Below are 13,605 nucleotides of genomic sequence, written 5' to 3'. Positions count from 1 at the left end.
TCTCTTGAACATGCCTCAAATGCCATAATAGAAGAAACTTTGTAAGAGATCAGTGAATCATACACATGTCACAGAAGTATACTAATTAAAGTATGAAACAGAGTAAGAATTGATCTAGATAAATACACAAAGTTAGATGCATTCTGAACTGGACCTATTTGGTGATCTTAATCATCCCTAACTCCAACCTATTCCTCTCAAAGTTTTCTCTACTCAGTGCTTTAGTAAATATGTCAGCTATTTGTTTATCAGTAGCACAGAATTCTATTGAAATCAATCCTTTCTCATAATTATCTCTTAAGAAGTGGTGCTTAACATCTATGTGCTTAGTCCTCTTATGATGAACAAGGTTCTTTGTCATACTTATAGCACTAGTGTTATCACGAATATTGGAATACATCCCACTTCAATTCCAAAATCTACCAGCTATTGTTTCATCCATAGCAATTGAGCACAACAGGAAGCAGCAGCAACATATTCAGCTTCAGCAGTAGATAGGGCCACATAATTTTGCTTTCTGGTAGCCCATGACACAAGACATAAACCAAGGAAATATGCCATACCTGAGGTGCTTTTCCTGTCCACTAAGAAACCTGCATAATCAGCATCAACATATCTAACTAGATCAAAATTACTACCTTTAGGATACCAGAGACACAGATCAGTGATGCCTTTCAGATATCTCAGTATCCTCTTTACCGCAGTCAAGTGGGACTCTTTTGGATTTGCCTGAAAACGAGCACAAAGCCCTACACTAAAAACGATGTCAGGTCTGCTTGTAGTAAGATACAAGAGTGAACCAATCATACCCCTATACAACTTTTGATCGACTGATGAACCAGGTTCATCAATATCTAATTTGGTGGCAGTTGCAATGGGTGTGTCTATTTCTTTAGATTCCTCCATTTTAAACTTTTTGATTAGCTCTTTTGTATACTTCTGCTGATGGATCATGGTTCCATTTGGACTTTGTTTGATCTGCAAGCCTAAAAAGAAGTTAAGCTCACCCATCATGCTCATTTCAAACTCACTGCCCATTAGTTTTGCAAAGTCCTTACTCAGCCTATCAGTGGTAGCCCCAAATATGATGTCATCCACATATATTTGCACAACAAGGAGATCTTTACCTTTTTCCCTTAAAAATAAGGTACTGTCAATTTTACCTCTTTTGTAACCATGCTCCAGTAGGAATTTGGATAGTCGTTCATACCAAGCTCTTGGGGCCTACTTGAGCCCATAGAGAGCCTTGTCTAACTTGTACACATGCTCAGGACATTCCTTGCTCTCAAACCCTAGAGGTTGTTTCACAAACACTTCTTCCTTTAGATAGCCATTCAGGAAGGCACTTTTGACATCCATCTGATGAAGAGTGAATTCCATGTGTGTTGCAAAGGCTATGAGGAGTCTGATTGCCTCTAGTCTTGCAACTGGAGCAAATGTCTCATCATAGTCTATGCCCTCCTCTTGGCTATATCCTTGTACCACCAGTCTTGCTTTGTTTTTTGTAACTGTTCCATCTTCATCAAGTTTGTTTCTGAAGACGTATTTTGTACCAATGACTGATCTATCCTTGGGTCTCGGAACTAGATGTCAAACTTGACTTCTTTCAAATTGGTTGAGTTCATCTTGCATTGCATTCACCCAATCTACATCCTGCAAAGCCTCAACAACATTTTTAGGTTCAATAAGAGATAGGAAAGCATCAAAAGCACACAGATTCTTTAGTTGTGATCTAGTTTTGACTCCAGATGTTGGATCAGTAATAATGTTCTCAATGGGATGAGAACTTTGATACTTGTGAGGTTTCACAACCAACTGGTTTCTGCTAGATGTCTCTCCCATGTTCTGTTGTTGAGGAACATGTTCATGAACAAGTTCCTCTAGGGGGTTTGATTCAATTTCTCCTTGATTAGTTCCCCCCTGTCAGGTTGCCCTGATTTGAAGGACCTGTTCCATCACTTGTTCCTTCTTTTGATGCCACTTTGACTTGTGCTGGGGATTCAGTCAATTCCTTTACCAATCCAATGGCTTCATCTTCATGTTCCTGTCTCTAAGAAAAAATGTTAGTTTCATCAAATACTACATGTACACTTTCTTCTACACACACAGTTCTTTTATTAAACACTTTATATGCTTTGCTATGTGAAGAATATCCCAAGAATACTCCCTCATCACTTCTGGGATCAAACTTACCTAGGGAGTCTTTTCCATTATTGTGCACATAGCACTTGCAACCAAATGCCCTAAGATGGATATGTTTGGTTTTCTCCCTTTAAGTAACTCATAGGGAGTCTTCTCTACCAGAGGTCTGGTCATGCATCTATTGATTATGTAACATGCAGTGTTTACGGCCTCTGCCCAGAAGCTGTGGGGCAATTTACTAGAAAGCAGCATGGTTCTAGCCATGTCCTTCAGAGTTCTATTCTTCCTTTCAGCTAGTCCATTTTGTTGAGAGGTCCTAGGGGCTGAGAAATTATGATCTATACCATTTTCATCACAGAATTCAGCAAACTTGGAATTTTCAAATTCAGTTCCATGATCAGACCTAATGGATGCAAGTTGATTTCCTAATTGTTTCTGAGTTTTTCTAACAAATGCAATAAACATGTCGAATGCTTCATCTTTGGAGGTTAGAAATAGAACCCAGGTAAATATAGAATAATCATCGACAAGAACCATTACATTTTTCTTTCCACCTCTACTCATGGTTCTCATTGGACCACATAAATCCATATGGACCAGTTCCAACGACTTGGTTGTACTTACCATTTTCTTGCTTTTGAAGGATGATCTTACCTGCTTCCCCCTTGCACATGCCTCACAAACTTTGTCTTCCTTGAACTTGATATTAGGTAACCCTATCACCAAGTCTTTAGAGACTAATTTGTTTAGCTGATTTAGACTTGCATGAACAAGTCTTTTGTGCCACAGGAGGGGATCATTAACCAACACACTTAAGCAAATGAGTTCATTTTCTAAGAGAGTATACAAATCTACAATGTAAATATTGTTAACTTTTTTTCCCTGCAAAATAATCTTGTCAGTGGTAAGGTTAATCACAAAGCATTTGGTAGAGGTAAAAGCTACAAGATTACCTCTGTCACACAATTGTGACACACTTATTAGGCTATATTTCAAGCCATCTATCAGGTAGACATTCTCTATGGAATGAGAATCTGTTTTGCCTACCTTTCCAACCCCAATGATCTCACCTTTCTTTCCATTACCAAAGGAGATATTACCTCCTTTTAAGTCCTCAAGTGAAAGGAATTGGTCCTTGTTCCCAGTCATATGTTTTGAGCAGCCACTATCCATATACCATATTTGGCTCCTCCCTTTCACTTGGACCTGCAAAAAGAAATCAGGGGTTAGTCTTAGGAACCTAAACTAGTTTGGGTCATTTTCTATAGGCAAAAGGATGAATCAGATTCCTTCTTGCCCACCCAGGTAGCTTGTTTTTCTCTTGAACAAAGACTTTGTTCTTTTGACTGGCCTTTTCTTTTGCATTACATTCATTTTTGTAATGGCCAGCCTTGCCACAGTGTGTGCAGATTTTATTTTCAGGAAGAGTGAGGTACTTGCTTCTCGAGTCCCATAGCCAAGTCCTCTTTTGTTGCTACTGTGATGCTCTTGAAGCCAAGAGAGTGCATCAGAAGCCTTGTTCCACTTGCAAGTTCTGTCTAGTTCATGTTTCACCTTTCCTAGATCTTCCTTCAGGACTTTGATGAGTTTATCTTTCTTATACAATTCATCTTTCATTTTTCCCAAGTTTTCTTCTAGAGTGAGATATGTGTGATCAGCTTTCTTCTTTCCTGTTCCTAGTTTCAGTTTTAAGTTTTCAAACCTAAGTTCTAAGATACTGTTATCAAGTTCAAGAACCTGGTTCTTCAACTCAGCATTTGTATTATCACTCTCATTAGCCCTAGACTCTATACTTTTGCATTTTGCTTTTAGGATCACACATTCCCTAGACAAAACTTCTTTCTCATTATTAATTATCTCAGACTCATCAATGAAGTCTAGTAGTAGCTCGGCCAACTGTTCTTTAGACAAAAATTTAATCTTATTTTTGAGATGAAGGATACTTACCTCTTGTTCATCATCTGATTCTCCGATGGCCATCAGTGCTTGCTCTTCTTCAGCTTCATCTTCCGAATCTTAATCTGATGTTTCTCCCCAAGCAGCAACCATAGCCTTGGTTGAACCTTTGATCCTTTTTGGTTGAACCTGTTCCTTTTTCCTTTTCCTTCGTTCAACCCTTTCTTTCTTCAACTCAATTTACCATTGAGGGTAGTTCTTGATCATGTGATCAGTCTTACCACACTTGTAGCAACCCTCATTGGTCTGTTTTTCATGAGCTCTTGACTTGTTGAAGGTTGTACCTCTTGAAGAACCCTTTCCTCTCATCAGGTACTTTTTAAATTCTCTAGTGATCATAGCCATCTCATCATCTTCCAGATCTGAACCTTCAGCAATTCTGAGAGCTAGGCTTCTCTCCTTCTTGGGTGTATCCATCTTCATGGTTTGCCTTCTCAGTTCATAAGCAGTAAGATTTCCAATCAGTTCATCCAGTCTGAGAGTAGCAATATTCTTGGATTCCTAAATGGCCGTGATTTTGCTTTCCCATGAGACTGGCAGAACCCTTGTCAGGATTTTCTCAACCTTGTCAGGATTTTCTCAACCTCGTCTTCTTCAAGAATAATCCTTCCAAGGGACTTAAGTTCATTTCTCAGTGTAGTGAACCTAGTATACATCTCTTGGATAGTTTCTCCTTCATTCATAGTAAAATTCTCATATTGAGAATACAGAAGTGTTCCTCTGGATCTTTTCACTTGAGGTGTTCCTTCATGAGCCACTTGCAAAGTGTCTCATATCTCCTTGGTAGTAGTACAACTTTGGATCCTACTGTACGCATCTGGACCTAGTCCACACACAAGCCATTTCTTGACCTTAGCATTTTTATCCCACTTTTTTAGGTCTTCAGCAGTGCAGTCAGCCCTTGTCTTTGGCACAACCACTCCTTCCTCACTTTTCATTGTAGTTGCCAAAGGACCATCAGTGACTATGTCCCAGAGTTCATAGTCTTCTCCTATGATGTGATCCTTCATCCTGTTCTTCCACCAAGAGTAGTACCGTCCATTGAACAGTGGAGGCCTAGCAGTGGATTGCCTGTCCCAGTTCCCAGGTGGTGCACTCATGTTGATCTTTTCCTAAGGTATTAGCCTCTTCAAGGATAACCTGTTCTGATACCAATTGATGTTCTAAACGTCAATACCACACAAGAAGGGGGGTGATTTGTGTGGTACCCAATTTTTCGATCTAGAAGAACCTGGTTCTTCTAAGTGTTCTAACTGCTATTGTTGCGGAATTAAAAGTACAGAAAATAAAGAACACAAAGATTTTTACGTGGAAAACACCTGGCTCAAAAGGTGAAAAAACCACGACCTACTACTCAGTAGGATTTTTCCAAATATCCACTAAAATCACTGAGCCAAAACAGCATTTACAAAACTCTTTGTAAACCTAAGAATTAACTCTAATCCCTGTGTAGCACACAGCCTCAACTGTTGCGACACCTTCAAGTTAGCCTATAACTTGAACACTCAAAGTACCTATTATAAATGCTTCTATGAAAGCTGAAAAGGTACAACTTCAAACCACCTACTACAATTGAACTAGAATAAGAATAAACACAACAGAACTGGTTCTTCTATCTCGTTCAAGTAGATTCAGGTTTGCACACTTGAATTACACACGAACTGCTTGCAAAAAGTGTTACTATTTTTCTCCCTATTCACGTTTAACTTCTGCGTATGTGCAACACCTGTAAAAGAGAACAATCACTGTTATTTAATGAGTTAGTAATCAGAGTTTGATTGAGACTCAATTGCTGATATTCCATCAAAGTTGAGTCCTTGTTCAATACAAACTCCAACCCTATCATTTATCTAGATTGTGTGATTGTGTCCTCTTACCATAAGGAGACTTTCTCTCCTCATCCAATATGAAACCTTTTCGATCAGTTCAGGAGATATTGCTGCTTGATTACTGAGACTTATCTCCTTCACGTGTATCTCACATGTCTAGGTTGATAAATACTATGCCTCACATGATGAACCTGGTCCATGACTGAGTTCATTTGTCATTCTTCAAAACTTCACCTGAACTTGGGCCAACATCAAAGAAAAAGAAGTTATAGACTTTATTTGGGACCACATCGTGTGTCGATTCTAGATACCTATCGAAATCGTATACGACAACGGAAAGCAATTCATCGGCAACAAGGTAATGGTGTTCCTTGAAGAACATAAAATAAAAAGGATCTTATCAATGCTGTATCACCCAAGTGAAAACGGACAGGCCGAATCGACGAACAAGACAATCATTCAAAACTTAAAGAAAAGGTTGAACGATGCTAAGGGGAAATGGAGAGAAGTTCTACCTGAAGTCCTTTGGGCTTATCGAACAACATCGAAGTCTAGCATGGGGGCAATCTTGTTCTCCTTAGTATATGACTTTGAGGCCTTAATTCTAGTCGAGGTCGGAGAACCTAGCGCCAGATTTCGACATGCAACAGAGGAATCAAATCTCGAGGCTATGAATACTAGCCTCGAACTATTGGATGAAAAACAAGAAGCTGCGCTTGTTCAAATGGCTGCACAGAATCAAAGAATCGAGAGATATTACAATAGAAGATCCAACCTTCGCCACTTCGGAATCGGGGACTTAGTTCTAAGGAAAGTCACCCTCAATACTCGAGGCCCAAACGAAGGGAAACTAGGCCCAAATTGGGTAGGACCATATCAAGTCCTCGGTATCATAGGAAAGGGATCTTACAAACTTGACATAATGGAGGGCGAACAATTGCCAAACAATTGGAATGTATCACTACTCAAACGATACTATTGCTGAGGTATGACTTTCTCGCTTTTCCATTTGTACTTGATACTAACTTATTGCAGGTGTTCGATCGAAGACTTCGAGAAAAATCTTCAACACAAAAACCTTAGGTTTTAAAGCACGTGTTGCACTCTTTTTCCCTTAGATCAGTTTTTATCCCAAATGGGTTTTTCCGGCGAGGTTTTTAACGAGGCAACAATTATGTGCTACCTGAGGAAAATTCAATAGTATCCAAGGCTTCTTTTCAATCAACCTCGAATACTGGGGGGCATCACCCTCGGAGGTTATATTTTCGAGAAAAATACTTCATGTCAAAGGGTCTTGATAGGAAAACTTTGTAATGGGCCAAACGGTCGAGTGAACCGTGTCCATATAGATTAGTCGAGCCCTAATGGCAAAACATGTACGCATGTATAATTATTCAAAGAAGCATTCTTTCTATATCAAACACTTTGTGTCTCAAAGAAAATTTACTACTATACGAGCTTCATACTTATGATTTTGTGAGAAATGGCTCAAGGGCCAAGCGCAAATATACCTCGAACACTCAGGGACTTTCATCGACAATCAACATATTTGAGTTATCTAAACTCGAATTCATAAGACCTCAAAGAGGCGCCCCTCGATCTATAGGCCAAGGCCATCTTTTTCGGGGACTAACACCTCGAACAAGTTCGAAGTGTTATTGGGGAATAAGCCCAAGAGGCATACCCAAAGGCTACAACCAAATTAATGAGGCTCGGAGACGTCCGAACCCCGCAACCAAAATAGGCCTTCAAATTTTTAGATAAACCGGTTAAAAAAGGCTACCCTCGGCAAATAATAAATAGGGCTTCGATAAAATCGGCCCTCAAAAAACCTTAAGAGGTATCAAAGTATCTTAACACAAACTTGCTAAGGCACAAAAAGCAGAAGGGTTTCAATCGATATCGAACCCTCAAAAAACTCAATGGGTAAAAAAATACATGTTAAGGCATAAAGAAATTTTTACTAAGTATTTTAAGCCAAAAAAGGGAAATAGTAGCCATCTTTCAGAGGCCATATCGGCCCGATCTAAAGAGCCTAAGGGCCAATACACTTAGAGTTCGAGATCTTGTTCTCACTCCATCCGAATCCAAGGGTTCGACTATCCTGAGCCCAAATAAATAATAACTTGATTATGGCTCGGGGACTCACCGTTATCCAACACAAACCCTTAAGGGTATATGTCTCAAGTTCGAATCTTATTCGAACTCGACTATGGTGACTTCGAGAAAGCCCGAGACAAAAGTCTTGAACACACATTTCAAAGCATAAGATTGTGCAAAAATTTTACAAGGCAAAAAACATGTTTATAAGGATTAGGAAGGCATTCAAGAGAAACTTTCTTTTATATATTTGAAATTTTTTTTGTATAAGAGACCGACAGAGGTATTACAAAAATAAAAAGAAAAAATCCTAACTATGTCCGGGGTTGGTTTCTCCCTAGGAAGTAGTTTCTCCTTCGGGCTGAGGCCCCTCATCGTTGTCAGACTCGCCTTGGCTGCCTTCATCATCATCATTGTCATCAGAGGAGACAAAAAAACTGGCATCAACTTCAAGCGCCTTAGCTTGAGCTATCTCTTCAGAGAGGTCATAACCTCGAGCATGGATTTCCTCGAGGGTCTCCCTCCGGGATTGGAACTTGGCCAAATCATTGCTCCGTTGCTCTCGATTGGAAGCCTCCGTTAGCGGTGTTTGAGCAGCCTCAGCATCGGCCAAGTATACGGCTATAGATTTGTCAGACATGATCTTCGTCTCCCCGATCTTTGCCTTGGCCTCAGCAAGCTTGACCTCTAGCTCGTCGATCCTTTTGGTCTAGGCCGAAAATTTCTCTTTAGCACCCTAAAGTTGGGCCTTGGCCAATGCCAGTTTGGCCAAAGCAGATTCTTTCTCCACAGCAAGGCGGTCCATGTTCTCCTTCCATCGATCACAGTTAGCTCTAATTTGATTGACCTCTCCCCGGAGTAGCTCGATCCTTTCTAGCTTTTGCTGCAACTAAGATACTGAAGTGTTAGCCCACAGTCGGGTCGAGTAGACCGTACTCTTTCAAAATGATAGTTACCTGCTTGTCTAGCTCAACCTCATCCTTACGAGCCTTGGCCAAATCTGCCCGAAGGTCCCTGAGTCCTCCTTCTTTTGACCACAAAGGAGCATCAAAGCGTTCCTCTCCTCCGAGGTCTTCTAGAGCTTAGCCTTACATTGGCTTAGGTCATCCCTAAACTTGGTGAAAGCCTACACAGAAAGAAAGAAACAAGTTAGGATAAAGGTAGAAGAAGGAAAAGAAAATTGCAACAATGGGAATTAATACTTACTCGAGATAAAAGGCGTTGGGCCTCTTCGAAAAGGATGGATGCATCGTTGAGATCAGCGGCGTCATCAACCCCGATAAATTAATCCCGGAAGGGATCCTCTTCATTGGGGACTCCGCCTAAGTCAGGCATCTGCAGAGCCCGAGCCTCCCTTATTGTCTCCTCAGAATAAGCTGGTAGACAGGGAGAGTGACCTATTATCATGGCCCCGAGCAAATCACTCGGGGCGCTCTGTTCAGCCTTGGGGATCTCTAAACCAGCCCCCTCCGGCGTGCTTGTTGATGGACAAGGAACAATTTTGACCTTGGGTGATTCAGGGGTTTTGCCGGAATCTTTCTTCGAAGCCTCCTCATCACGAGACAGGGTCTCCGGCTCGAAGGGCTTGGCAGCTTCGACCAGCTTCCTGGCTCGAGCCACCAGCGCTGAATCGTTGCCCTTGTCTTCTTCTTCTTCACCCAGCTGGTGGACAGATTCTATATCAATATGAATGAGGTTTCTCCTGTGTCTTCGAGCTGGTGCCTTTTTATCTTGGGGGTCCTCGGGCTCCGTGACCCTCTTCCTCTTATTATCTTTCCCCGATTTCAGAATCGAGGACTCGATCTCTTCCCCAGGCGGGGCCGGCCTCATTTCAGAGACATCTCCAATGCCTGTATGAAGGAGAATCAAGTGTGAGTGAAGAGATATCCCCGATAAAGGGGAAGGCATCAAAAGCTTACAAGATGGACTTACCATGATGCTTGGCTTCCCATCTACCCCTCGCCAAGTCACGCCAACAGCCCTCGGCATAAAAGGAAGTCGAGGCTAATCCCGGACCCAGTCTTCGAGGTTGGTAACCGCATGAGGCATCCAAGCGACCGCTGCAAAATAGATAAAGGCATCACATAATGTAGAAACGGAGTACGAAGGCTAATAGGTAAAAACACCACTTACGTTCAGGGTTTCACTTCTCTGGGAACATCATTTTCTCCTCTGGGATGATGTCGCAGGTCCTCACTTGCACGAACCGGCTCATCTAACCCCGATCTTTATCCTCGCCGTTGCTCGCAAAAAGGCCTTGGTCGCCTGGCGTTGGAGCTTGATTAGCCCTCAAAAAAGCCGAGGTCGATATAATCGAATGAGATGGTTAAGGGTGAACTCCAGTCCCTCAGCCTTGCTGGAAAAGAAATGGAGCATGATCACTATGCGCCAGAACGAGGGGTGAATTTGCTCGAGGGTGACCTGGTACCTCTTGTAGAAATCGATGATGACTGGATCATTGGGACCCAGTATGAATGGGTAAGTGTAGACACTTAGGAACCCCTCCACATGAGTGGTGATACTCTCCTCAGGAGCAAGGATCTGTACCACGACCTTGTCCCCCCAGCCACAATCTCTCTTCATAGCCTCGAGGTGTTTCTCCGTTATCGAGCAAATATATCTCGACACGTGCTCACATAGGCTAGGAATCGATGGGGGATTCTCAACTTTGAAGTCGTTCATTGTAACACAGGGGGCGGGAACAATCTCGTGAAGGGCCGACGCTTTATCACCGACCGGCCGGGAAGAAGATGAGGAAGCTTTCTCCTTTTGAGGAACGATTTTGGAAGTTTTCGCTATTGGTTTAGGTTGGAGGAAGTGGAAAGAGGCGGAGTTTGATATTTTTGGTGCTAAAATGGTGAAGAGAGGAAGAGATCAAGAAAATTTGAAGGTGGAACCAAAGTTTTTGATTCAAATAGAGAGCCTGTATTTATAGGCACCTGGTGATGGTTCGGCGACGCTAGTGGCCGACCGTCACTATCAAGCATTTAATATTTTGGGGAACCGAACCGAGGGGACGTTTCGGTTACCCCGAACGTCTACGTCACGGGGATGGCGTTATTTTCGGGGTCTCTATAAAATTGATTGATGTTCAAGTCGTTCTTATCATTTCACTCTAAGAAACGAGGGGACTATCTGTATACGATAAAAATCAGGGCTATCCGATTTCGTTCTTCCATGGAGAAAGTGATACCATATCGGAAGGCTAGGATGCCGAGCTCGGGGTCAATGCCCTTTTCCGATGTCGAGGTCGATATCATTTGTCGAGGTCGGAAGAAGGCATGCTTCGAGATGATACCGTTATGATTCTGTAACGGAAAGAGCGAGATACCCGCAACGGCCCGAGGATCACGGCGTAAATTTCGGAATGAATTGGTCTTCGACGGTTAGACAACTGTCAAATATGATTTCCTACTGTAATTAGAAGTGTACCTTATTTAGGACTCCCCTATTATATAAAGGGGATCCTATTCATTTGTAGACCACTGTTGACTGATAAGAAAATATACGTTTATCACTTTCTTGCTTACTGTTCCCTAGAGTTACCTTATAATTTGATGTTCTTATTATCCTACCTCGAGACTGTCATAGGTCGAGGTCGAGGTCGAGATTTAGCTTATATACTGGTTTGACTTATTTTATTCTCTAATTTATTTATTTAATTCTTTGTTATTAATTGGTATTGGATTAAATCACATATCCTTAAAACCACAATATAAATTTAATTGTTACTCGAATTTTAGGGTAAACAATCTTTTTTTATGTAAAAGGATATAATGAAACTTAAATCATCAACAGTTGACTGCGGGACTCTCACAGTTGAATTAGGGACAACATTAATAAACTATATGACAGCAAATCATGAACTCTTGAATTAATTACGAGATGTTATAGTTAAGAACTAAAGGAAAAGAAAGATAATAAGAAAAGAGAAAATCTTACTTTATACCCATTAAACCCAAACTATTTACCCTTAAATATCCAAACCTAAATTATTTACTTTTCCTACCTATGCAATCAATACTATTTACCCGTCCCACATGATTTCTTGATATCGGATCCAAGTCACATTAGGAAGATCTGTGATTTGGCTTATCAAATTAACCATCTCGGTTATGGTAGCGATTTGTGTATATATACACAGAATAAATAATATCTCCTATGACTAGGATTTAAATAGGAATAAAAGCGACAATACTTGCATATAAGACCAAAAGGCTCTAATAAATATTACTATTACTTACATCAATTAATACTACTATTTGTTAATAACATTTACTTCTAAATACAACAACTGCTAAATATTAATTATCATTTATTATCTATAAAATTATTTACGAACAACATTTAAACAAGAAAGGAAGGTGAAACGACCTATATTACTCCTCTTTTTTCTCTCTATATTGAATGCTTTTTTGTGTTTTATGTTATTCATATAGATCAATTTCACTTAATTATACAATTATTTTCTTTTTTACTTTTTCTGTATGTATGTACGTCTTATATTACATATTTGTTCTTTTTATTTTTTATATAATGTGTGTATGAAGACCCACCATTGTTGAGCTTGAAGCTCCAGAATTTGAATTTTTTTTGAAAATTTATTGTTTGATTCGTTATGGGTGGTATAAAATATTGCTTATAGTATCTTCGAGTCAGCTTCTCAGGTCTAAATTTTTATGTGTATTTGAATATCCACCATTGTTGGGCTTGAAGCTCAATTTTATTTTTGAAGATTTCTTGTTTGATTCAAAGTGGGTGCTGTTAAATATTGCTTATAGTACCTTCTGAAAGTTCATAGTGAAATTTGATAGCATTTGGAGCTGATTTGAGGTGATTGAGATCGAAATTTTCAGCTGAAAATGGAAGAAGAACACAGCTATCCAATAGTATACCGCTACGGTATACAACATGATGCAGGAGTATATAGATATACTGCAACAGTATACTATTATAGTTTACAATATACTGCAACGATATATTGTAATAATCGAAGAAGAACACTATTACCTAATAGTATACTGCTACAATATACTAATATACTATAGAAGTATATAGTTATACTACAACAGTATACCATTATAGTATACAAATATATTGTTATGGTATACTGTAATAATATGCAAGATATTGTAACAATATGCTGTAATAGTATACAATATACTATAATAGTATACTTATTACCCGTAAATTCACTTGCCTTTTCCCTTTTAATTTGTTTTAAGCTTTTACCTAGCGTGAGCGGCAAATTGAAAATGCAAAAATAAATAAATTATTGTATGTTATATAATGTAACGGTATACTCTTACAATTAGATCCTTTTAGATTTTTTTTAAATTTTTATTAACAACTGATATTATTTCAGTTTAATAATTGAATTAAACTTTTTTTAACTCTTTGCGTACAATTGTATACCGTGTTGGTATAACTATATACTATACTAGTATCAAATGTTATTTAATATTTTTTTGGTTGTATTAGCTACATTTAATTGGTACATAATTTAATTTTTCTTTAGTAATAATATAAAAAAAAGAATAATAAAAAATAGTGAAAATAGTAAATGAAATTAGATTAT

At 39.5% G+C, this 13,605-nt stretch overlaps 1 protein-coding gene across 1 annotated transcript; it reads right to left on the bottom strand.

Moving 5' to 3' along the window:
• Positions 1 to 426: 426 nt before the first annotated feature.
• On the bottom strand, positions 427 to 1,038 carry LOC138883514 (secreted RxLR effector protein 161-like). The gene has a single exon (XM_070164206.1). It carries the CDS (start codon positions 1,036 to 1,038, stop codon positions 427 to 429), a length of 612 nt encoding a protein of 203 aa, XP_070020307.1.
• Positions 1,039 to 13,605: the final 12,567 nt, after the last annotated feature.

This window comes from Nicotiana sylvestris, chromosome 12 (assembly GCF_000393655.2).
Source record: "Nicotiana sylvestris chromosome 12, ASM39365v2, whole genome shotgun sequence".
Lineage (NCBI taxonomy): Eukaryota > Viridiplantae > Streptophyta > Magnoliopsida > Solanales > Solanaceae > Nicotiana > Nicotiana sylvestris.
This window is presented reverse-complemented; position numbering and strand designations above follow the sequence as displayed.